At 37.3% G+C, this 25,814-nt stretch overlaps 1 protein-coding gene across 4 annotated transcripts in view; it reads right to left on the reverse strand.

Annotated features, from left to right (window-relative positions):
- Positions 1–25,814, reverse strand: part of efr3bb (EFR3 homolog Bb (S. cerevisiae)) — a 73,692-nt gene that overhangs the window by 20,402 nt on the left and 27,476 nt on the right. For 3 of the 4 annotated variants that reach the window (XM_067418019.1, XM_067418018.1, XM_067418017.1), the window contains 5 exons: positions 7,579–7,655; positions 6,191–6,318; positions 5,925–6,075; positions 2,617–2,738; positions 41–190 (listed from right to left, as the gene is read on the reverse strand). In XM_067418019.1, coding sequence (XP_067274120.1) covers positions 41–190; positions 2,617–2,738; positions 5,925–6,075; positions 6,191–6,318; positions 7,579–7,655 — 628 coding nt within the window. Of the gene's footprint in view, positions 1–40; positions 191–2,616; positions 2,739–5,924; positions 6,076–6,190; positions 6,319–7,578; positions 7,656–18,751; positions 19,077–25,814 lie in introns of those variants that run through there. The other variant, XM_067418020.1, reaches the window with a different exon arrangement.

A 25,814-nucleotide genomic window follows, 5' to 3' on the forward strand; every position in this document is an offset into this window, starting at 1 on the left:
ATAGGAGTCAATTATAAGCCAGTTGAAGTCCAACACTCACCTCTCTGTGCCTTCACCAGACTGCAGATTGAAGAGCAGCGAGGGAACAATCTTGTCCATGTGCTGAGGGTCCCAGATATTCGCCTGCAACTCATCGTTTACGGTTTTCCTTACTACTCCCTGTAGACCTTTAATGCCAGCCATTCGGATTCTGAGATTAGGAAGTACTCAGTTAGTTGGGAAAAACATGTGTATCCACCTTAATTTTCAATGTGGAAATAAGTCATTTTCTGTGGATGTGCAAGACTTCCGATTCATTAGCTCTGCTATAGGCAAATAACTAGAAGAATAAAAAAGTGCAGTAAATGGTAAAAATATTTGTGCTACAAAAAAGTATGTTTATGATAATACATTCAAGTAATATGATAACAAATACCAATTTGCAATATACAGGTGCAGGTAATATAACTAGAATATCATCAAAAAGTTGATTTATTTAACTAATTCCATTCAAAAAGTGATTTTTTAAAATATTATATTCATTCATTACACACAGACTGATATATTTCAAATGTTTATTACTTTTAATTTTGATGATTATAACTGACAACTAAGAAAAATCCCAAATTCAGTATCTCAGAAAATTAGAATATTGTGAAAAGGTTCAATATTGAAGACACCTGGAGCCACACTCTAATCAGCTAACTCAAAACACCTGCAAAGGCCTTTAAATGGTCTCAGTCTAGTTCTGCAGGTTACACCATCATGGGGAAGACTTCTGACTTGACAGTTGTCCAAAAGACAATCATTGACACCTAGCACAAGGTAGGCAAGACACAAAAGGTCATAGCAAAAGAGGCTGGCTGTTCACGGAGCTCTGAGTCCAAGCACATTAATAGAGAGGCGAAGGAAAGGAAAAGATGTGGTAGAAAAAAGTGTACATGGACTAGAGATAACCGCACCCTGGAGAGGATTGTGAAACAAAACCCATTCAAAAATGTGGTTGAGATTCACAAAGAGTGAGTCTGTCAGTCTGTGTGTAATGAATGCATAATATACAAGTTGCACTTTTTGAATGGAATTAGTTAAATAAATCACATTTTTGATGATATTCTAATTATATGACCAGCACCTGTAAAGCAGCATAACAGACTGTTATGTTTAGGTAAAATACCGTATTTCCTCAAATAAAAGCCTCTAGTCAATTAAACACCGGGCCTCTGATAGTGGCCGGGGGCATCAGCACGAACAAATAAAGGCCGGTCTCAAATAAAGGCCGGGGGAAACTGAGTGGAAACGTTAATTTAATGCGAAACCATCCTGATGCCACGCGCCCCGATGCGAGTCATGCCAGTGCGACATGCTAATCCTTGTCTCTTCTATAGTTAACCTAAAAACTTTACAGGGATTGCTTTGTAAATTAAATAGAGAATATAACGGATGCATGTGCCATTTTAAATAGGCTACTGTAGTCTAGGACAGATGCGACGGCTGTGAAAATGCTGTGTAAGGCAGGCTACAGATATCGATCTTCACAATGTGTGCGCCTCAATCTGCTCCGTCAGTAGTCAGGGCACTGATCAGGGAGTCAGCTCATTGACTTACCGGTATGTCCTGATCAGTGCCCTGACTACTGAACTAGGGAGCTGATTAAGACGCACCTAATATTAGCCTCTTGTCTCTTTTATGTCTTAAGGGTGTCGCACCCAAGCCTCTAATCTCAGCTCCGGGTCTCACGCCTTGTTTATACTTTCACCTGTCTCCGCTGCGCGAGCCTCCGCTGACTGCGCGCGCTCCTCCCCAAACGTACGAGGTGTTTATACTTGACGCGCTCGCCGTTGTGCTATTCTTTGAATCGACAGAGGGCGATTCGGAGTAATTGTTCTATAAACCAACGCATCGAGAAGTAGTGGGCTAACGTACACAGGTGATGATATTTATTTTAGTACATTTCACCAAAAACCACACTACAAAAGAATCGTGTAAAACTCAGTAAACCTTGGCTTGATATTATTAGCCTACTTGTGACATGAGAACAAAATATGCACTAAATGAACAATCTCTTAAATATTTCCTAATTTCACTAAACTTTAATGTCGTCATTTATTTATTTATTTGCTTAAACCTGGATCTTTATTTAAAATGGCTTATTTCTGCTTTTGTAGGCTCATTCAGTAAATATAAGCACCTAATTTGTATGTGCAAACTGGGGGCCGGTGTGATGAGACGTCATGCTTGGCTAGATTCGCTGAGAACTCGTTCATCTTCGGATGCAGAGCTGCGCGCAGAATTACAAAAAATGTGTATTTTTTTGTTGTATATTTTTGCAAATGTTTCTTTAAAAAATCAATTATATTTGTCCACTGGAACGATCACTTTAAATTGAAAACGGTTTACATAAAGCAATTATATTTCAAACAGATGGAATTAGAAATACAGGCCTGCCCCTAATAAAAGCCTGCTTTAAATAAAAGCCGGTTCCCATCGGCAGTTCAGGTAAATAAAGGCCCCGGTCTTTATTTGAGGAATTACGGTAACTAGAAGCACATGACCCTGAACATTCAACTTATAGATGGTAATGCTCTTCGATCTAGATTGAATGCACAGATTTAAACATGTGCATGTGTGTTTTCTCACTTGGTGCGGATGTCAGGGTCCTCATAGCTGGAATGGCACATCTCGCTAAATCGTGACACGAAGAAATCATAACTGCGGTGATACGAGGGAGTGTCCTCCTCGATGTTAGCAAACTTCACAAACTGAAAAACGAGAGCAAATCAATCAAAAGAAATAAATTAATTACATAACCAGGCAAACCAAAGTCAAATCAGGTTAAAACCCCATTTCCTTCAAAAGACTGTAAATGCGGCTATACCCAGGACAAGCTAGTGCGTGATTATGAGACAGTATTATCAAAGATTAAATGTTAATGTGATATTTTGTTCTATATTAACCCCAGTCAACCTCCTCATCATTACATGACAATACAAGTTTTTTTGAAAACACTGTTACATTATTTTAAGGTAAGGACAGGGTCATAATTTTATGGACATTTAAATACTTAGCTGTTGTTAAATGTTAATGTTATTTAACCATTTATGATATATTATATTCACATACAATTTTACAGATTCACATATTTGCATTTATATTCATATTTGAACGTACAAAGTCTTACTGTGAACAGACTGCGAACAAAAGAACACATTTCACAACCTTTTTTCCAACCGGTGCGATGCACTGGTGCCACCACCACGGTGGTCAACTAATAACAGCTGCCATTTCTGTTACATATGAGAAACATCGGACGGCAAACGAAACAAAATGTGGCACGGAACCAACTAGTTTGTGCTGCACTGCATGGACCGTTTATCAGCTCGGAGCAATAATAGACAGCGCAGCATGAGCTCATAGCCTATACAGGCCGATCTCGATCACAGGACACCGTTACTACACAGCGCTGAGAGATCCAGTGAGAAAGCGTTTGAATTTCCTACTGATTTAATAACAATGCTACTGCGAGATCTAGTGGGAAGCGTTCGGTGCAGAATTATTTGTTATAAACCATAGATATCAGAACAAACAGCGCCAAAGTGGAAACCAGGAGAAACACTGTGCCATGAACGAAGTTAAGGGGTTTCAGTTCACAAATCATAAACAATCACCATGGATTTAATGTAGTAGCACCACATGGTATTGTGACAGAAATAGTTTTTTTTTTGTGTTTTTTTTTTTTTACTCAGGGTTCCTACAACCTTTTGAGAGTGGAATTCAAGCACTTATCAAGGGCTTCACACTTTTTCACTTCAAAGCTCTAAATTAGTCCAATTTTAATGTGATTTATTTTTAATGTGATGATTTGTAAAACTAAAAGTTTAACAGTGTGGGAAAATGAACACTTTGTGTCAAACAAGCACTTTAACTTCTATAAAAAAGAGAGACACGAAACTACCGCTATAACTAGAAGTTGGCGGCAGAGGCTAGGAGCACTTATTGACTTATTAGCCATTTCCATTCCCCTAATGCATGGAAAGCAGTATGAAGTCACAAATTCTCACGAAAAACAAAAACTTTTCTTTGAATTGTGGCTGAATTTCAAAGAAAACTAGTAAAGGGAGCTCCTTTTATCATCACTGAAGCTGTAGGTCAGGTGCTGGCACCACCATATGTAGAACTTAGTGATGGTGGTGCCACTGCTCTCAAATGTTAGCCTGGAACCTTTGTATGTCTCAGATTAAAAAGGGAACCCAATCTCCTTTCATTTGACAGGTTTTAGGTTATTTATGGATTTAGCTATTTTGACTGAAGATCACTGAGGTCATGAATTAAACACAAAAAAATGCCTTATTATAGAAATGGTAGAAAATTGATGGATGAGACCTAGTCACATAGATGATTTAATGACTCATTTTAAACTAGCGCTTGCATATTAAATCTGTAGTTAATGAATAATTGCATAAACTCTAGACTTCATTTCCTTCTTAATATTATGTGCTGCAGCCTTTGCAGAACCCAATGACCCTTCAGAGAACAGATGTGGGAGCGGTTCTGACTAACATCTCTGTCCTAAAGCATTTCCAGGTAAATAAGGTCATTGTGAAATGCCACTGAGAATTAAATCAGTTTAAAAAAGGCTTTTATATGTGGCTTTTATATGATGATATCTGCAGTGTGCAGTAGCTAAGGTGGTTCTGGATGATACAGAATAAAATAAAATGGGTTAGTCACACTGAGTTTAAACACTGCATTTAATATGTTGTATATGTGGGTGTATGTTCAATTTCATAGATTACTCATTTTGATCTATATTCATGTCTGATTTTATTTCTATTTCTTTATTGCATTTAGTTGGATGCACTGCACTGTGTGTGTTTGTGGCCCATTTGTAATGTTTATCAGTAATAAAGTAAAAGTATATACAGTGGGTACGGAAAGTATTCAGACCCCCTTAAATTTTTCACTCTGTTATATTGCAGCCATTTGCTAAAATAATTTAAGTTCGTTTTTTTCTCATTAATGTACACATAGCACCCCATATTGACAGAAAAACACAGACTTGTTGACATTTTTGCAGATTTATTAAAAAAGAAACACTGAAATATCACATGCTTCTAAGTATTCAGACCCTTTGCTGTGACACTCATATATTTAACTCTGTGCTGTCCATTTCTTCGGATCATCCTTGAGATGGTTCTACACCTTCATTTGAGTCCAGCTGTGTTTGATTATACTGATTGGACTTTATTAGTTAAGCCACACACCTGTCTATATAAGACCTTACAGCCCACAGTGCATGTCAGAGCAAATGAGAATCATGAGGTCAAAGGAACTGCCTGAAGAGCTCAGAGACAGAATTGTGGCAAGGCACAGATCTAGCCAAAGTTACAAAACATTTCAAAAAAGCCTAATCAAGTCCAATCAAAGTCCAAGTATAATCAAACACAGCTGGACTCAAATAAAGTTTTAGAACCATCTCAAGGATGATCAGAAGAAATGGACAGCACCTGAGATAAATATATGAGTGTCACAGCAAAGGGTCTGAATACTTAGGACCATGTGATAATTCATAATAGTTTTTCTTTTTTAATAAATCTGCAAAAATGTCAACATTTCTGTCAATATGGGGTGCTGTGTGTACATTAATGATTAAACAAAATAAACCTAAATGATTTAAGCAAATGACTGCAATATAACAAAGAGTGAAGGGGTCTGTATACTTCCCGTACCCACTGTGTGCATGTATATATATATATATATATATAGATGGGTATATATGGGTATATATATATATATATATATATATATATATATATATATATATATATATATATATATATATATATATATATATATATATATATATTTGAGATTACTGCATAAGGATTTTGTAAAACACATTTTATGGAAATGAAGAGCAAGTGACTGAAGCAATAGTGTGTACATACTGAGTTTGTTCCCAGGATTTGCAGGTTGGGCTTGTCAGCCTCCAGGAGTTTTCGCACCATCTTCAGGAAACTCTCCACAAACAGGTTAATACTTTGACAGTGGCAAGCCATTAACAGCTGGTCGAGGGCTTCCATTGCAATACACACATACCTGAAGAGACAAACACACACTGAATACCAGCAGGAGGAACAGGAGAAAGAAAAATAGTCTTTTTTTACAAAACACAAGATGGGATGTCTCAGATGAGGCTTATGAGTTTCAGTACCCATAACGGTGTCTAGCTACATCACGGGACAGTCTCTCAGACAGGTACGCCCCGATCCGATCCAACTTCTCTGGAGCTGACAGGGCATAAAAAGTCAGCTTCTCCATGTTAGCCTTTACCAACCCATCCTACAGACACAAACACACAGAGAAGGCATCAATAACCACAGCAGACCTGGAATAAGGTAAATATCCAGTTTATCCATGAGTTTGAATATTTTGATCTTGATGATCAGTAGACTGCATAAAAAAATCTTTGAGAAACTGTAAAAGATTTTGTATGTTTTTGATGATACAGTAAAGTAATTTTGTAAAATTGTATTACAGTTTACGATTTTTTAAATAGATTTTAAAACGTAATATATTCCTGTGACGACATTTAGCAGCGTTATTTCTTAGTCTTTTTAACAATTAGCATGCATAAATAAACATTCAGTGTAGACTCAATATATTCAATATAGAAAAAAAATCTCTAATATCAGCAAGTAATAAATATGGTACCAATATATTGTGCATACATACACCGGGAAAAAATATTTGCACTCAAAATAGTGCAGACGAAATGCTACAACATACTTTAACAGGGCGAATGACACGTATTCAACTGAATACATAAATAATACACAAACCTCGCAGGTGGCCACAGTAATTGTCTAGAAACGAACACAGTGGAGTTGCTACAAAATTGGTGCTTTGATGGCTGTAGTGCTTTGAAGGGGATGAATTCTCTAAAATTGTTTTAGTGAGTTGACAGTCTTTTGAAAGTTGGAAGTCGTCAGCTCTCTTAACTCACCTCCCATAACATTGTAAATTACCTTACCCAAAAGCTGAGTATTGGATAATTAGTTAATCATTTAATAATCCAAACTTTAGGGAGAAAAATAATGTAGCATATGGAGATGTGGAAAGTCCTTCATCCATTTCTATGGACAGTTTTTGGTGCTTCGGATGAATGTTACTAGTGGTAGTTTTTTCAGTAGCTGAAAGATAATTATTATAATGCTCACCCCTGCTGATTTTAAAACACTTTAAACACAGCTAATTTCCTGAGCTAAAGCAGCACATAGGCTCACAAAAATAAATGGAAGGAGACATTTCAGATACCTCAGCACAAAATAACATAAAATGCTGTTGTACTCCTTCTCAGCAAAGGCTGCGAGTCGGTCCTCCTGGCTCACATCCTCGAACACCTGCTTAGGTAATTGCCTCTTACACACTAAATGCGCTTTCTTTTAAGTGGTCTCGGAAAGCAAGCATCTGCCAAGAGCATCAATTCAATTGTAAATAGGTGGTTTGAGAGGCGAACAAGAGCTGTTTGCCTGTAAATAGACTCTCTGCGATGGTGTAAATGGTAAAAGGATGGAGCTGAGAGAGAGGAATGTCCTTCACCTCTGGGTCTTCAGGGAAGATGTTGTCCACCAGTCTCTTGTAGCGTGGCCTCAGTGCCCCACAACAACCACACACCCCTGCAGAGAGAGAGGGAAATAAAGGGGAAATGTGGTTAAGGATTCATTTTGTACGAAAAGTGCCATTGATTTTAGGAAGACAGCTAATTTCCGCCCACATATGTCATCATAAAAAGGGTTCTGGGTTGTCATCAATACCACAGAAAGTGATCTCAAGACATCGACAAAGTATCATATTCCTCACAAACACTGGTTTTGTTAGGCCCGCGTGGAAGTACACAACCTGCTTGCTGTCATCTTAAAACGTTTCTTAAAATGTGAGAATATATATTTTTTAATCTATATTGTTATTGATCAAATTTGAGACAGTAGACTAATATTTTTTCTCATAATATCCACTTTTCCAGACCTTTTCCAGGCTATGAAATTGGATCATTAGTCTAGCATGACAACATGGGACGACGCCAACAGGACATCCAAGCTATTAGTGGACCAAGGACACTATGTGGGCTTGTGGTCCTTCATGCAGGTCAGAAATAGCATATGCATCTGTCAAACACAGACAACCTTGAGGAAAATCATGCAACATATAACATATCGTCTGACATTGGCTGCCAATATGCAGAGGGAAAATCTGCAATCCGATTGGCCCACACATCTCAGCAGTGATGAGTCACACGTGTCCCACTGAACAGCGTGATGGCAAAACAATGAACTTCTGAAGGCAAGTTAGCTGAAGTGTTTTCTTCCACACTGCTAACTAAAAACTATGTTGAGATAAAAATCCCTTTTTGGAAAAAAACCCTAACAGATTTCAAGGAGATCTGTCTCATGTTGAGAAAAGAAAGACCTTAATCTCTGAACGACGTCAGTAAGGGGCAAATCTTCCGATCTGTGAATGGTTTTTCTGATCTGTTCCACTAAAATGAATGTTTGAGGAAAAAGAGCCAAGGCGTCTCTATTTTTAGCTTCTGCTCCATTTTGACTTCAAAGACAAGCTTTACCCTGCTGCTCAACTCGTCTATTGCCTTCTACGTCCCTGTTTATGTTGAACCCGTTTATGTGGGTTAAATCATCATGTTTCAAAATGTGCATGACTTCCTTTTGTCCATTTTTTTTGTAATGCAACCGTTTACAACACACTAATGTCATTGGGCATCACAACAAGACATCTAAAAGGAATGCAATTTCAAAGCTGAGACAGCGGGGAAGATAGTTCGCAAGTGATGACAAACATTTTGATCGGTTTTCTGAAATAAAGCTATTCTATGACTTCAGAAGACTTAGAATATATAGTGAAAACTTTAGAACGTTTGGATTCTAAAAGTTTGGAATCTGAAAGATATGTTTAACGTTTTAAAATAAGTCTCTTAAGTTCATCAAGGCTGAATTTATTTAATTATTATTGTACTGTTTAATTTTTTTGTGGAAACCATATTTTCAGGATTCTTTGATAAATGGAAAGTTCAAAAGAACAACATTCATTTGTAATAGAAATATTTAGCTTTTTCCATCCAAATTAGCAAATGTAACTTATGCAAAAGATTGGAATATCACATAAAACATTTGCGAATAAAACACAGTCAGTCGAAGAGAACAAAATCTTCACTTCCTCAGATAAACTTCAGATAAATGACTCTCTGTGGTCATTAAAAATCCCAGGTTGTCTTTCGGAAAAAGAGTAGGGGTGTAACCCCGGCATCCTGGCCAAATTTGCCCATTGGCCCCTGTCCTTCGTGGCCTCCTAATCATCCCCCTATCCTGATTGGCTTCATCACTCGGTCTCCTCTCCACCAATCAGCTGGTGTGTGGTGGGCGTTCTGGCGCAATATGGCTGCCGTCGGATCATCCAGGTGGATGCTGCACATTGGTGGTGGTTGAGGAGATTCCCCCCTTCTATGTAAAGCGCTTTGAGTGCCTTGAAAAGCGCTATATAAATCGAACGCATTATTATTATTATAAATATCAATAAGAAAAATGGAAGGAGAAGCCTCTATAATAATGTTACATGTACAATGTACTCCTCAGAATATGCAGACAAAACGCAATAAACGTGTTCTTGTTAACTTGCTTTATGAGGCGGATGCCTGCTGTTTGGGAACGCAGTCATGCAAGTCAGTTCTGGAAGGTTATTATACTGAATCACTTAGTTTGAAGACAAACTTTGTTCAAGCATTTCAGAATGACCAAAACAGCATTTCAGATGCTTTGCAATGAGATCGGTCCGCTGGCTGGTCCAGTTATGTAGTCCCATCGCAAAATCACGTCTTTTTTGATGCCCATCAAGAAATTTATCTGGTTTCCATTGTAGTTTATGCGCATGTTTTCTTATCGGATAAATGTATCTGACTCAGTTGAGTGCACAATTTTTTTTTTTTTTTTTATGCAATATCCCAAAATGCGCAAACAAATAGGTGGATGGAAACATATCTGTTGTCAGTTTCAGATCAATTTAATGTATTCTAGCTGAATAATGAAATATTTAAAAATAATGGTAACACTTTCATTAGTTAACATGTAACTAATGATGATCTGCACTTATAAAGCATTTATTTACTTTTGTTAATGTTCATTTCAACATTCACTAATGCATTATTAAAATCTTGTTAACATTAGTTTATGCACTGTTAACTAACATGAACAAACAATGAACCGTAACATAAATTGTATTAACTAACGTTAATAAATACAGTAACAAATGTATGTTATGTTCATAGTTAGTTCATGTTAGTTAATACATTAAGTAATCTTTAACTAATGAACCTTATTTTAAAGTGTTATCAAAATAATAATAAGTGAACAGCATGAAGTGTACATTTTTACTAAAATTTTAATTAGTTCCACAGACAGCATCAGGAGACTTATGAACTACTTGCATGATACATTTATGGTGCTTTTTGTCCTTTTTGGAGCTTGAAAGCCCATCAACTTTAATTTAACGTAATAGAGCACTTCTTAGATTCTGCTAAACACCTGTTTGGAATGACATCAAGGTGAGTAAATGGCAGAATCTCCATACTTGGCTTGACTACTCCTTTGGGGTTTTTAGGTTTTATGATAATGGATTTGGAGGCTGATAGCTGCTGCCACGTGAGTGAAAGAGAGCTGCTGCACTGCGCCGTGACTCTAAACCCACATGAACAGACAGAGCTGGCACCACACTGACAGCCAATGCTGCCACCCTCTCACAAACAGCTGTGTTTCACACTTATGTCTCTCTCCCACTCATTAAATCTCCATCTAGTAGATAAAGACATGGAGAGACAGTCTTTTAAAGCAGAAAACTTTATTTATTCATATTTTATTATTCACTGTCTGCTGATAAGCTGCAGCTGCTTTGGCAAAGCAGTTATCTGTCATGCCAATGAAGCCAAAGCACACAAACTTTAACCGTTGACGTTATAGGCACTGGCCTCATGCTTGGCTAGTCAAGATTGAGGGTGCTCTGTTTTCACTGAAACAGTGATCCACCACATCTCTCAACTCAACTTCATAAGCAAAACACCAATGACACACTCTCCGCACTAGTATAAATCTATATAAAAAAAAAGAGCTGGCTTTTCCTTGACATAAAACAAAACAAATCTGCATTATGTGTGTGTGTGTGTGTGTGTGTGTGTGTGTGTGTGTGTGTATATATATATATATACACACACACACACATACAATGCAGACTGGTTTAGTTAAAGATCTTACGGCGACGTTGAAAAGAGCCAAAATGTTATGGCAAGGGTTGCCTGGTCCGATAAGTCTTTTTTTTTTTTACATCACATGGATGGCCGTGTACGTTTGAGCCATTTACCTGGTAGGGCGATGGCACCAGAATGCCCTGAACAGGGAGTGTGATGCTCTGGGCAATGTTCAGCTAGGAACACTGGGTCTTGTCATTCATGTGATTAATTTGCCCTGGCCTCCAAATTCCCTAGATCTCAATCCAATTAAGCATCTGTGGAATGTGCTGGACCAACAAGTTAGATCCACTATAGATCCACCACGCAACCTACAAAACTTGAAGGAACTGCTGCTAATGTCTTCATGCCAGAGACCCCAGGACACCTAGGAGTCTTATAGAGCCCATACCGTGGCGGGTCAGCAATGTTTTGGCAGCATGTGGAGGTTTTCCACCAACAGCATATTAACATAATGTTTTGGCTCATCAGTGTTTCAAGTTTCACATCAAGTTTTTGTGTGTGTGTGAGAAAGAAATACTCTTACAATTATTCAAAAGTGACAGTAAAGACATTTATAATGTTACAAAATACTTTTTAGCAGCAGTGGCCAAAAGGCATTTCAGTAAATTGGTGAGAAATTCTCTTACACTGGTACGGGGCTAGAGGGCCATCCTTTTTGTTCAACTCTGTTGTTAAAAATGACTAATAAGCACATGGAGTGGCTGGTGTTCCCTATGTGGGTGTTCCTGGCTACATATAGTTTCTGCTTCCCTTGTTGCAGTCTGGCAAGTTCTTTTTTTACACTCACAAATGATGAATTTCACATATTGTACAGCAGAACACAACACCAACGCCACCAATGATCTCAGACAGCAGAGTCGCCCATGTTCAGTCATTTTTTTAGCTGGTCGTTCCACTGTAGTGTAGCACACAGGAAGACAGCAAAGCCTGAGATATCCCAGGAGTTTAGCCACAGATGGGAAAGAGTGAACTCTCTGTGTCCTTTACTTGTGTCAGAATCTGTTATGTTGACAAAACTGTCACCATCGATTAATCTGTGGTATCAACAGGCCAACCAAACTGTGTCACAGGGGCAAAACTGTGGAGGAAATCAATACATCTGAACACATTCTGTACAGACTGATACTGAGAGAGAAAAGAAAATCGCAATTAAAAACAAATAGAAGGAAGGAGATAAGAGAGGGAGGGAAGGAAGGAAGAAAGGAGACAGTGCTAATGACGGTCATTCAAACAGCAGGAAGCAGTTTCCTCCATCACAGGACGCGCAAAAGCATACATGCACCATCCTTTACTTTTAAAGGCAAAATAAAAATGTATATAATCAGCAGGTTTTTAATCTTCAGTGCAAAAATTAATTTTGGGATATTATGTTTCCGAAAGAGTTTGGTTAAAAAAATGTTGTATACATTTTAAATTGAGAGTGGATGTGACATCTGTTCAGACATCATGCTTCACCGATCTTGATTTATGTCTTTAGAATAGATATATAATCATCAACATTTACCATATGTATGTATTAGTGCTATCAGTAACGTTCATTACCGGGGTGCAAAATTGCATTTTTGGAATATCTGGCTGCCAATATCTGGTTTAGAACTTAAAATAGAAGGCCTGTTACTAAAACATGTTAACTAAATGAAAAGATAAAAATAAAACAAATAATAAATAAATAAAGATAAATAAATTATCCGAATCATGAATCAATATGTTTTAAAATCGGCCCATCACTATATAAGTCATTTTTGTTTTTGTTTTTTTTTGCGCACAGAAACTATTCTCGTCGCTTCATAAAATGATTGTAGAGCCACTGTGGTGAGATGGGCTTTTTAACAACGTCTTTAGTGCCTTTTATGGGTCTTGAGAGACGAATTGACATTGGTGTCAATGAAAGCCTTTCTGAGCCATCGGATTTCAACAAAAATATCTTCATTTGTGTTCCGAAGATGAACGGAGGTCTTACAGGTGTTGAACGATATTAGGGTAAGTAATTCATGACAGAATTTTATTTTTGGGTGAGCTACCCCTTTAAGGCGATGGTTCCCAACCTTTTGTTCCCCAGAAACCAGGCAGAAAAAACAAAACAAATTAAAAAAAACTGAACTGGCCGGTTCTGACTGATGGTCAGTAGACTGGAGCACCTCTATTGGTAACCCTTCACCTGAAGCTCTAATGAGGAGAACATGCTACCGTGTGAGGGAAAGAGTTCAGAAGAGAGTGGAAGAATTCTGGATTGTTTTATAAAGTAGTTAGAAAAACCGAACACCCAGTTGTATACTGTCTCCATCTGTATTCAATCATACTGTAGGATTATATTTGGTTCTGTTTGCTTTTGATGTGACACAATGCAATGCTCACATCTAGAGTTAGCAAATGTCAGCGAGTGAATGCCAGTGGACAGAGCCTGTGGTGTGATGATGTATAACTATTTGTTGATGTCTTGCTCTGGAGGCATGCATATGCAAATGTATTTGCCAGTTTGAAGTCACAGATCACCCAATATCAAAGCAAGCTTTTTTTCCCAAGCTTGATTAAATAAATGTTTTGTTTATGTTGTACAAAGACCTCTTATATGTCAAAAAGATCAAGGCAAATTTTATTTCTCATGTTATGATCTAACAGATTCTCTTTCTCTCACACAAACAAACAGACTGCCATTTATCAGCAATCAGTGCTGCTCATGAGGCTTTTTTAAGGCGCATGAGTCGCAAGGCTGAATCCGGAAACCTCCTGCTTCCTCTCTCAGGCACCTGTGTAAATTCACAATCAGCACAGCCTTCCCAGCTGCAACAGAGCCTTGATTATATAGAGAAGGTTCCCTGATTACAGTGGAAGTATATGTTTGCTAGGATTACTCAGGGTATGTTACAATCACTCGACATTGCCCTACGACTCAGGGTATTCAGACAATTACAATGCAAAATTATAAAATTTCAAATGGTAAAGACTCGGTCCTGCTCACACACCGCAAATAGCATAAGAAACAAATCTGCATCAATATATCACTAGAGCCCTACATGAAGTTTGTTTAAAAAAATTTTTTTTCAAATTTGCAGCAGTAATTTCTGACCATATGTAAAGGGGTTTGAGACAAATAAAGCATTTTAGATTTATTTCACCTCTCAAGAGTAGAGCATTAACACAATAAATCTCAAATGCCATTGGTCAGACAAGAAACACAAATGTCATTGTTTTACAAGGATACCAGAGATACTGTTTATACTTTTCAGGGGGAATCAATCTGCGAATGACTTACTAATAATGGTTACTACATACTAATTTCACTTTTTATAGTGAGATCTCACTATTAGTACATAAATATTACTGCAACACATGGATATACACAAACATATTCAGCAATGTGAAGCTGTGAACAGCTCAGTGGGTCAGCATTAGGAGATGCTGTGCTGCCCTTCGAGGGTGTTATATAACACACAGCCAGCGACCACAATCTTCTATTTTTATATGAGAAGGGAGAAGGACCACCTCAGCAGACATCTCCAACATACACATACCTGAAACCATCAGCTGCCAATGATAGACGACAAATGTCCAACAACACTATATAATGATGTCAATGTCAATTCTACACTGATAATTAATTTCAACTTCCCTGTCACTATGCAGACAGAGTGCCGGTGAGCTTGACAACTGCACCGCTGCGGTGGCAGGATACCAGCTGTGGTGGTATGCAGTTTTACATTAGGACACAAGGTAAGCAAAGCTTTGTTTACAAAAGAAATAACAGTTTCGAAACTAAGAGCCAGGTTTAGGGTGTACTCGCACACTAAGCACGGTTGTCTTGTACTGTGCCAGAGCACATGGACTGCATGTCTGCGCCATTCACTCACAGACACACAGAACATGCAGGATTCCTATTTAAATAGCCTGTGCTTAGATAAACATGGAAGCGACTGAAAGCAGTAGGTACCGAATATATCCGGGTACTCTAAAGAAGTGCTGGTATCTTCAGCTTATCTTTAAAATGTCGACATCCCAATCAGGATTTACTAAAGACATGCAGTGGGCTATTTTTGCACTGACCTTATTGCATGTGCATTTGAAGGAGTTTCCCTTTTAGATTTATAGGAGGAGAGTATTTCAATTAATCATGCAAGATGATTTACTAAGCTTTGAGCAATTATTTACAGCACTAAAAAAGCATGTCTTAAACCAGATGCAAATGTGTGCTGCTCTTAGTAGATTGTGTTGGTCATTATGAAAATTATCTGTCTGTTCTATAATCATGACAGAACATGCTAATCGATGACTTTTTAACTCTACATTAAAGGAATTGTATGTAAGATTGTGACAATATCAGTTTCTACTTGGACATTTTAGTCATATTTGATCCGTTTTCCAGGGAAATCGATTTTGTTGTTCATCAACATTATGTTTTAAGGAGATATAATTTTTACTTATTAACCTGGATTTTTATGGCATTAAAATTATATTACATTATTTTGGCAGTTAAAGTTTTGGGCATTTTTTTTTTTCAAGTTTGGCCATTTTTGGGCTGAAAATCGTCACCCCAATCTGGCAACACTGTCAGTAGTACACACATGGTTCTTTAATGTATTTGCATTGTACTAAAATCCGGTTATTTTCAATAAGCCAATATGTGGCTGAAACAGGTAACCTAGCGCATCCCAGTTTTTTCAACAATAACAATGTAATATAACATTATAGTCACTATGACCTTTTTTTTTTTTTTTTTGAGGAGGTGGAGTAGTGCACTATAGGCCCCTGGGGCATGGCCTTAGCTTTTGTCCTCAATGGCTTTTTTTTCCTTACTTTACGTTTATTTTTATACTTTAAGTAGTTCTGTAACCAGTATTTTACACTTTTACTTAGTAAAAAGCTTGAGTTGATACTTCTACAGAAGTCTTTTTAAACTCTAGTAATGTGAATACTTCTGACACCTCTGACGAACACTCACAGACAGTAGATCCCGCACATCACGTGAAGATCACGCGCAGAGAAACATTCAGGAGTGCAGAAACTCATCAATGCTGTTCTGTGATTTATCACTAGAGTAGCTTAGAAACTCAACAGTTATAGCATATATTTTTCTACTTTAAAATTGACTACAAACAACACACACCTTCACAGTTAATAAAGAGACGGTATGACCATTTCATGACCTCTCTTTCATTAATGCATTCAAATTAACTGTATAGGCTACTGTCATGGTGCTAATTTATTTAAAAAAATAAATATCTCACTTTTAATAGTCAAGCATTTTTACAGTACATACCTTGTCACTGAACTATGGGGGCAAAAAAAAGCTAAATAATCATTAATCAAAATCCAGGTAAAGTGTTAATTTAATCAAGAAATGATTATGATTTTAGGTCAGATCGTCCAGCCCTTACATCAGGACATAATAAAAAAAAAATCATCTGGTCCTTGGCAGGTCTTAAAATGAGGTAAATACACCCTCAGAGGAACAACACATATAACAGGTCATGGTTTATTTAACAAAAACAATGGCAAAATGGAGAATTTCACGTGTGACAAACTAAGCACACCCTTACTGCTTCCATAGGAATTAAGAGGGTGACTAGTAGTCAGGTGCTTATAATCAAATGATAACCTCTATAAAAGCAGAAGTTGGCAGTTTGCTGGTCTAGAGCAGTGGTTCGCAAATGGCTTGACAATGGGACCCACATTTTCCTATGGGTCACTAGAACAGTCCCAAACTAGTTTTTGTTAATACAATAATACAATTGGTAAAAATGTCACAACAGACCTTTAAAAATACAAAAAATAAGATTAAAAACAAGTGAAAATAAATTGGCATTTTGTGGTTACGGAAACAACAGTTGCAAGGGTGAATACACAATACCAACATGAACTGTTAATGAAACATGGGAGCTGCTCCTGGTGAATTGAATAAACATCATTCTGCATGCAAATCCTTTCCAACAAACACAATGTACCAGTTACAAGATTTATTGGTACTTTATTTTATTAAATGACTGACAAAGTAACAACGACGTTCCATGCTCTTAGTTTCTTTTGCATTTTATATAGTGAATCGATATACAGCACGCACCGCCGCATCTGCGCATGCAATTGAAGCGAATTCATGCTACGATCACAGTATAACGTCTGGCAGGACAGGAAAGGTCCTTTTTTTCTGAAGTAAGAGACTTTTTATTTTGTAAAAAGCTCTAAAATAAATCGACACTAAAATATAGTCTGACAACATCCCACCTGAAATATGAAAACTTTAAAGACAAAGAAAAAGGCTGCTCATTGTCACAGAAAAGCGATTACACAATTTGGATGAAAGGCGTGTTGGCCAGAAACCATCCAATGCATTATTTTGGCAACGGTTGTAGCATTCTGCATATTTTAGTTGCAATCAGACACAGAGATAAAGTTGTTTGGAAAGATTTAATTTAAATAAATGAATTGTCAAGAGATAAAGAGAGGTTGTACTTGTGAAATATCAGCATTTCTCTTATAATAATAATAATGAAGCTGCAAGTTTAAATACATCAAAAACAGATACATTACCACTTCACTGAAGCCATTTAGTTTTTTCAGCATAGTATCAAAGCTATTATGTTAACTTGTTTTAATAATTTTATAAATGTGATCATTTGACATAAAAGATGACATTTCATTAAGATTACAAAAGTAAATACCCATGGAATTCAATATAAGGGAGACTATATCTCCCTATAATGGGAAAATTAATTTAAGATTTTTGACACTTAGGAAGTGCCTAACAGCAATAGTGTTATCTATGATTGCTTTAATTAGCTCTACTGAGACATAATTAGCTGACATGCCATGTTAACTTGTCAACATGAGGTGAATTGTGTCCCCATATCTCCCCGTGATGGGAAAATTAATTTCTGTCAGACAATCATCCTAAATTTTTGACTATGCTTTTAAAAATGTAAGCGTAGCAAGGGTGAGTTGAAACAGTGCTGTCAGGAAGTGCCTGGCAGCAATAGCAGTGTTATTTATGATTGCATTAATCAGGCCTTTAATGACATAATTAGCTGACATGCCATGTTGTTAACTTGTCGACATGAGGTGAATTGTGTCCTGACACATTTGAATCGATAAACATCCATTTGTAATATGATCTGTTAACACAACAACTAAGTAACTGCACTAAAGTGTCACCAAACATACACAGCGTCTCCAAGTCATCTCCAAGACAATCCAGCTGATAAAATGGATACACACTTAGTAAACTTTGTCCTTCATAAGAAGCCCATCACCATGAGAGCGATCAAACAAACCTACCATAAAGCAATCTCATGACAGCGTCTGTTGGACAGATCCAGCATGCACACTTGGATTCATCACGAGTTACTGAGTGCACTAAAGAGAAGTCACACATGAGTGCTCAAGGAATGCAGGCAGGGAAGATTCCGGTTTCCCTTTATTATGCACAAACGCCTGCAGGGCACACACACACACACAGAAAAGCTTAGCGCTTACCATACATTGCTCTTGATGACAGTGAAGGTGCTCTCTCCTCTCAGTCCTTCCCTGCAGTGTTTCAGATGCAGCTGCACAGATATTTGGAGACACTCAATCTAAGCGCTCATACACACGCGGTCTTGCTGCTCCGGCTTCTGAAAGTAATGCGATGCAAAACGAAGCATTCACACATGCTACTGGAAAATCATGGAGAAAGCTATGATGCTGCTGAGATGACCTTGGTTTTTGCACCAGCCTGCACATACAGGTCTCAAAAGAATAATGCTCATTTTACACGCACGAGTGTACACCTTCTGCTCGCCAATCACCACTCAAAGAAGGAGGAGCCAGAGAGAGAGAGGGAGAGAGAGGGTTGTGCTCATTCATTCTCAGCAGAAGCTCCACCCACATTCTCAACTCTCTCTCTCTCTCTCTCTCTCTCTCTCTCTCTCTCTGGTTGTGTTCAGAATCAAATACTAGTGTACTGCTTACTGCATAAAGGACAGTATATATCACTGATTCTTAATAATGGGAATGTAATAAAGAAAAAATAAAATATATAAATACATTAGACACTTTTTAAAGAAACACTACATTGCTCCGAAAGGCAAAGCATCCATTTATTTAGAATTGTATTCGGCAACAACAACAAAAATACACTACCTTTCAAAAGTTTGGGGTCCGCAAGATGTTATAATATTTTTTGAAAGATGTCTCTCATGCTCAACAATGCTGCATTTATTTAATCATTTTTTTAAATAAAAATATAAAATATAAATTAATATAGCAAGAATAATTGCTCAAATTTATTTTATTAATTTATTTGTGTAATGTCAAAGCAAACTTTTAATTCCTCCAGTCTTCAGTGTCACATAATCCTTCAGAAATCATTCTAATCTGCTGATTTGCTACTGAAGAAGTATTTATTATTATTATCATCAATGTTGAAAATACTTGCTGCTTAATATTTTTGTGAAAATATAATATTAAAATGAACTCTGAAATAGAATTATTGGTAACAATTTACTTTTTTTTTATATTACATTATTAAAATCAAAGGTTGTATTTGTTAAAAGATGAATATGAATGAGGAGATGATCAGGGTCGCAATGATATTACTGAATGAGAGTGTAGTTCCAAGCCATATCAGTCTAGAAAAATCACAACTTTTCATTTTCCATCAGTCTTAGTACATGATGTAACTATACACATCACAGCATGTAAATAGGAAAATGGTGGTCTTATTATTATTATTTTTTACTTATTTAAAAAAAAAAAAACTCTTACTGGCAGCAAACTTTTGAACAATAGTAAATAACAGAAACAACAAGCCCTATACGGACAGTAATTAATTGTTAGGAGGTTGTCGGTAAATAATAATAATTTCTTGATTAGTTATTTTTATTTACTGTGTAATATAACATAAATAATATCTAGGTTCACTTTATATTAGGTGGCCTTAACTACTATACTTGCATCAAAAAATAATTACAATGTCATTGTGTTCAAATTGTATTGCAAAACACTTTTGCTGATATTGAGATTGGATACGGGTAGGGACAGGTGTGGTTTTATGGGCAAATTTAAGGGTAGGGTAAGGTGTAAGGGAAGAGTGTAATTATAGATGTAACTACAGAAATTAATTACAGATGGTATAATTACATAAAAGTTTTTATATATATATATATATATATATAAGTACAATGTAAAAACGTATGTACACAATAAGTGCATTGTATCAAATTATTAATTAAAAAGTTAGTACATAGAAGTTAAGGCCACCTAATAAAACTTGGGTCCAATATATCTATATATCATTTTTGCAGTAGAAATGTGAAATTATTTTTGAATTTGGTGCCTTCTAGAGTGAGAAAAGACAGAAAATGTATTTTTGTCTCACAGGATAGAAAGACAACAACTCCCAGAATGCACTTGCTTCGCTGCCCTACGAGGCCACTCCCAAAGCCACCGCTACTGGATTACTGGATCACTTTCCCATTGCGTTCATTTTCATAAAATCAGTTCAGTTAGAGAACAGACACTACAATTAAAAACTGAATGTGTCTGTTCAATATAATGTGAGTGAGCCGAGTGAGTGTCACAGCACAAACGCAGCAGAAGTCAGATTACATTCATCACGAGAGCTGAGGTAAGCGTGTCGCGGTATAACGTTACATTAACCACACGTGTTCAGTCTGGCGCGTTTTCAGTTCATGCCTTTAGAATAACTTTCATAGTAATTAATTTGGGAAGTTGAAACCCTCCGCACCGCTCCGTTTACATGGATGCCCGCGGCTGCCTGAGCTGAGTGCTGTAAATGCAATCCCACTCCCCATGTGCGGGTTGAAAACATGCGGAAATAGCTCCCTCTCCTGGCTGTAGTCTTTAGCCTCTGGCCAAAAAATCATCCAATGAAGCAAAATGATGATATTTGCGTCATCTGAGGATTTTTTCCCAGAAATAAAATACATAAATCGCTCGTCTCGCAGGGTATATGAGGGGATGAAGCACGATCATTTGAATATACTGCAGGGTTTCCACTGATACAAAGCCATATGCTAAATTGTTAAAGTAACCCTTTAATTAAATATTTAAATAAATAGAAAATGTAATGTTTTACACACCAATTATTCAGCCATTTTAAGTGTCAATTGCTATATGTTACACAGCAGAGGTCGAAAAATATGTATTTATTTAAACAGTTTATCCTTCTAAACTCACTCAGAGATATTGATTCAGATGGGAATTAAATTCCCACACGACCTTGGAGTTTGTCTAAAAACAGTAGTTGATTTAGCCTGGAATTTGCTCCAGGGACATCAAAGGAAAACACTAACATTTCCAAATCAGATGGCAATTTAATCACAGATTACCACCTGTAAATGCTGAAATTACATTATGTCCCTCTGGGAAATAATTACCGGAATTGGGGTTTAGAGCAGTATGTTAGTATGCTACTCCAAACATTGCCTCTCTCTCTCTCTCTCTCTCTCTCTCTCAAACTGCATGGTTTCCCTCCTGCAATCCATCATTCTCCTCCTACACACTCACTCCTCCTCTCACATGTGTGTGCTGTGGAAAACATGCTACACACAAAACAGCACCACTAATGTGTAGGCTTTCACACATGCTAAAAATTCTGCTGGCAGTCACCTGATTGGCTTAGAGATATGCAATTACAATGACACACATCTCATCTGAAACACTTTTACAAGCACACGTTGTAATTGTATCTAGACAAGATCTAAACTAGACTACTTCAACTGCAATACTTGAAATCAGTCAAACCCAGTTGTTGCAGAGCTATAAAGCAATCATGAATTTAAATATAATTAATAATAACAAATAATAAAAATATTGACCTGTCAGAATTGTCATCAGCGAATCTTGAAAAGACACAAGCCTACTAACAGCCGAGTGACATCAACACAGGAATTTGCCTTGCCTAATTAGCAAATAAATGTGCGTAATTAAAGACAACCAGAGCTTAGTTGCCAAATGACAGTCACAGATGAATGTTTCCATGACGACGCAATAAATAAATCTGTCACGATTTCAGCATCCAGGTATCTCTGCACTGTCATCACTTACGAGAGATAGTGGTGCTTTTGACTTGGGTCCGTAAACAACCAACAAGCAGCCACCCAGATACAGTGGCAGCTTGTCAGGTGAAAATGGGAGGACAATGATTTAATGTTAATTAAAGCTGCGAGCAGCGATGGCGGGCCCAAGCCGGTGGCACCGCCACCCCGGTGGCATCAGCTTAACTGTGCACAGCAGGCAATAGGCATTTAATATGGGAAAAAATAAATAATGGGACTATGTCAAAGTCATTTGAATTCACCTCATTAACTGCAGCAACTGGTGCTGCTATGACCAGGAACCACAACACTCACATCTCTGAGATCAATTACATTTTATTCATTAATTTTATGTTAGATGATGTCAAATGTCAATTTCAAAATGAGTGCAGAATACCGTCCAAATGCTGAAGTTGTATTATCCTTACACTTCTCTTAAAAATAAATTAAGCCAAATCACAGAGACCGCAACAATGATTTTAATATCAGTGTCAGGTAAGAGTAATATGCGTGCATATCATTTATAGAAGTTTATTATAAACAGCCACTTTTATAAGATCATGTGAAATTATTTTTTTAATCCATTTGAATTATATCAATAAATTATTAGTGTAAAGAGGTGACATACGTGATTTTTGCAAACACAGCACATGACCTTCTTTAAAGCTCATGTGATAGAAAACAATTAAAAGTATTAGGATATAATAGGTCACTTTCAATTATGTGCAAATGCATTTTTTGCAGCTCAAAATATTGTAAGTTCAGAAGACCAGTGTTATATATATATATATATATATATATATATATATATATATATATATATATATATATATATATATATATATATATATATATATATATATATATAATACATTTTTTAAACTTATTTTTCACAATAAAGTGATAGAAATTGCTGATATAGCCTATGATATGAAAGGGTTAAATTATGAAAAAAAAAAAAAAAAACAAGGCGACACACACAGAGTGAGAGAGACCCCCTCCACACACACACACACACACATAGAGTGATCCTGAGAGAGGGAGAGAGACCCCCTCCACACACACACATAGAGTGATCCTGAGAGAGGGAGAGTGAGGGGGGAGGGGAATGACAGACACAAAATCTAAACAGTGAGCGAACATTGTTTTTATTTCACTGTCTGAAAACACTGTGTTGCAATAACAACAATAGTTTAATCTTCAAAACAGTGTTCCCTTGGACATATCCAACCTGGTTACTAAATAAGGCTACACTTCCACCTTCTGGTTATTCTATATGCCGGTAGCTCATTGGTTCTCATTTTTGTCCTTAAACAAAAGGCATTAATCTTCTCATTTTTTAAGTTACACACACTACTTTTTTTTTTTTTTTTTAAAGACAATTAAATGGGTTTTTTCTTTTGTTAGTAATGTTTTTTTATATTTATATTTTTTATTAATAATTATTTGTATTAACACAATTATTTAACTAATTATATAAAACAATATTGTCAATGCCCTACAAATAAACTGGTTTTATACATTCATTTTTTTATTCAAACCCAGAATAAATTTTTTTATCCTTGAATGCAGGCCAGAGCACAGCATTGAGAGGTAATCTTTTTAGACAGAAGAGTGGCTCACACACACACACACACACACACACACACACACACACACACACACACACACACACACACACACACACACACACACACACACACACACACACACACACACACACACACTGTAGAAATCAGTGACACGTGTCCCCATGAGTCTGTGTGCATTCAGGTTGAAGTCCCCACCAGGCTAGAAAAAAGAACACACACACACGCACGCACGCACGCACACACGAACACACACACACAGTAGTAATGCTGAAGTATGCTGCAGGCAACTCTTATCAGTTAAGCCCATCCACCATCCACCATCCCCCATCCACAACACACACACACCCACCCACAAACACACACACATTCACACATACTCATGTCTGGTTCACTATCTTTCTGGGGACTCATAGATGTAATGGTTTTTATGCTGTACAAACCATATATTCTGTCATCCTACACTGCTCCGTCCCCTAAACCTACCCATCACACAAAACTTTCTTCAAAAGAACTCATTCTGTCTGATTTATAAGCTTTTGTACCCATTGGGAAGTCCCCATGAGTCTGTGTGCATTCAGGTTTAAGTCCCCACCAGGTTAGAAAACCATTCACACACCCAGAGAGGCAAGGTTTTTTGCTTGAAAACTTATACAATATTGCCCTCTACTGGTCATTTAAGGGAGAGCATAAGTGTTGAAAAAACAGAAAAAAAAAACAGAAAAACAGCCAGTGTGATATATAGAATAACCAGCAGGTGGGAGTATAGCCTTATTTATGAACCAGGCACGTGTGTCCCTATTTTGTGTTTTTTAGGCTTTTGCTACGTGAAAACCGTTTGAGATATCCAATAACCGTTCGCATTTTAGCATCTTCTGTATATTTACTTCATGTTGTCCGAGTTTGGAGGAGATTGAATGAATCGCTTTTGAGGAGAAGGTAAAAACTCAGAGCTCGCTTTCCACTTTGTGTTATCTTCCAACCAAATTATCTGACTTCATGTTGGTCAGAGCTAATGACAGTAAATTAGAAAGTTGTCCGGCTCGAAAAGTACAATATATATACCGAGTTTGGTGAATGTAGATAAAACTAACCCTCCTCTTTGGACAAAAGTGACACTTCCTGCTGCCAGTTGGTGGCGCTATAACTTTGACTCACAAAAGTCATATCCATGTGATCGGCCTCTTACAACGAACACACAGCTGAAGTTTCATCAAAATGAATTAATGTATGCAGAAGTTATTACACACTTCCTGTTTCCCTTTTCTCGCCATAAATTCGTCTCTTCGCCACGGCCAAACCGTTTGAGATATCAAAAAGTTGCTCGCAATTTAGCATCCTCAGTGTCTTGACTTCCTGCTGACCGAGTTTGGTGCTGATCGGGTGAATCGTCTAGGAGGAGTATCGCAAATTCCACAGCATGCGTTTTCCGAACAACCCATAATAGCTCACTTCCTGTTGTGCTGACGCATGACTTAGAGCACGAAAGTTGTTCGGCCCGATGAGCTCTATATGTGTACCGAGTTTCATATGTGTACGTGCAAGTGTGTTTGATTTATAGACCCCGTTTTCAGAGCCCACTTTAGGGGGCGCTGTCGAGCCCCCCTGCCACGCCCGGGTCCCAGCCTCAGCCCGGCCCTGATGGCCGCGCATTCTGATGCGTGTGCAAAGTTTCAAGAGTTTTCGAGCATGGGAAGGGCCCCAAAAATGCCCAAATAGTCGCGTAAAAAAATAATAAATAATAATAATAACAAAAAATTAAAGCTGCGAGCAGCGATGACGGGCCCAAGCCGGGGGCACCGCCACCCCGGTGGCATCAGCTTAACTGTGCACAGCAGGCAATAGGCATTTAATATGGGAAAAATAAATAAAGGGACTATGTCAAAGTCATTTGAATTCACCTCATTAACT

This window comes from Pseudorasbora parva, chromosome 15, assembly GCF_024679245.1.
Source record: "Pseudorasbora parva isolate DD20220531a chromosome 15, ASM2467924v1, whole genome shotgun sequence".
In the NCBI taxonomy this organism is placed as follows: Eukaryota; Metazoa; Chordata; class Actinopteri; order Cypriniformes; family Gobionidae; genus Pseudorasbora; species Pseudorasbora parva.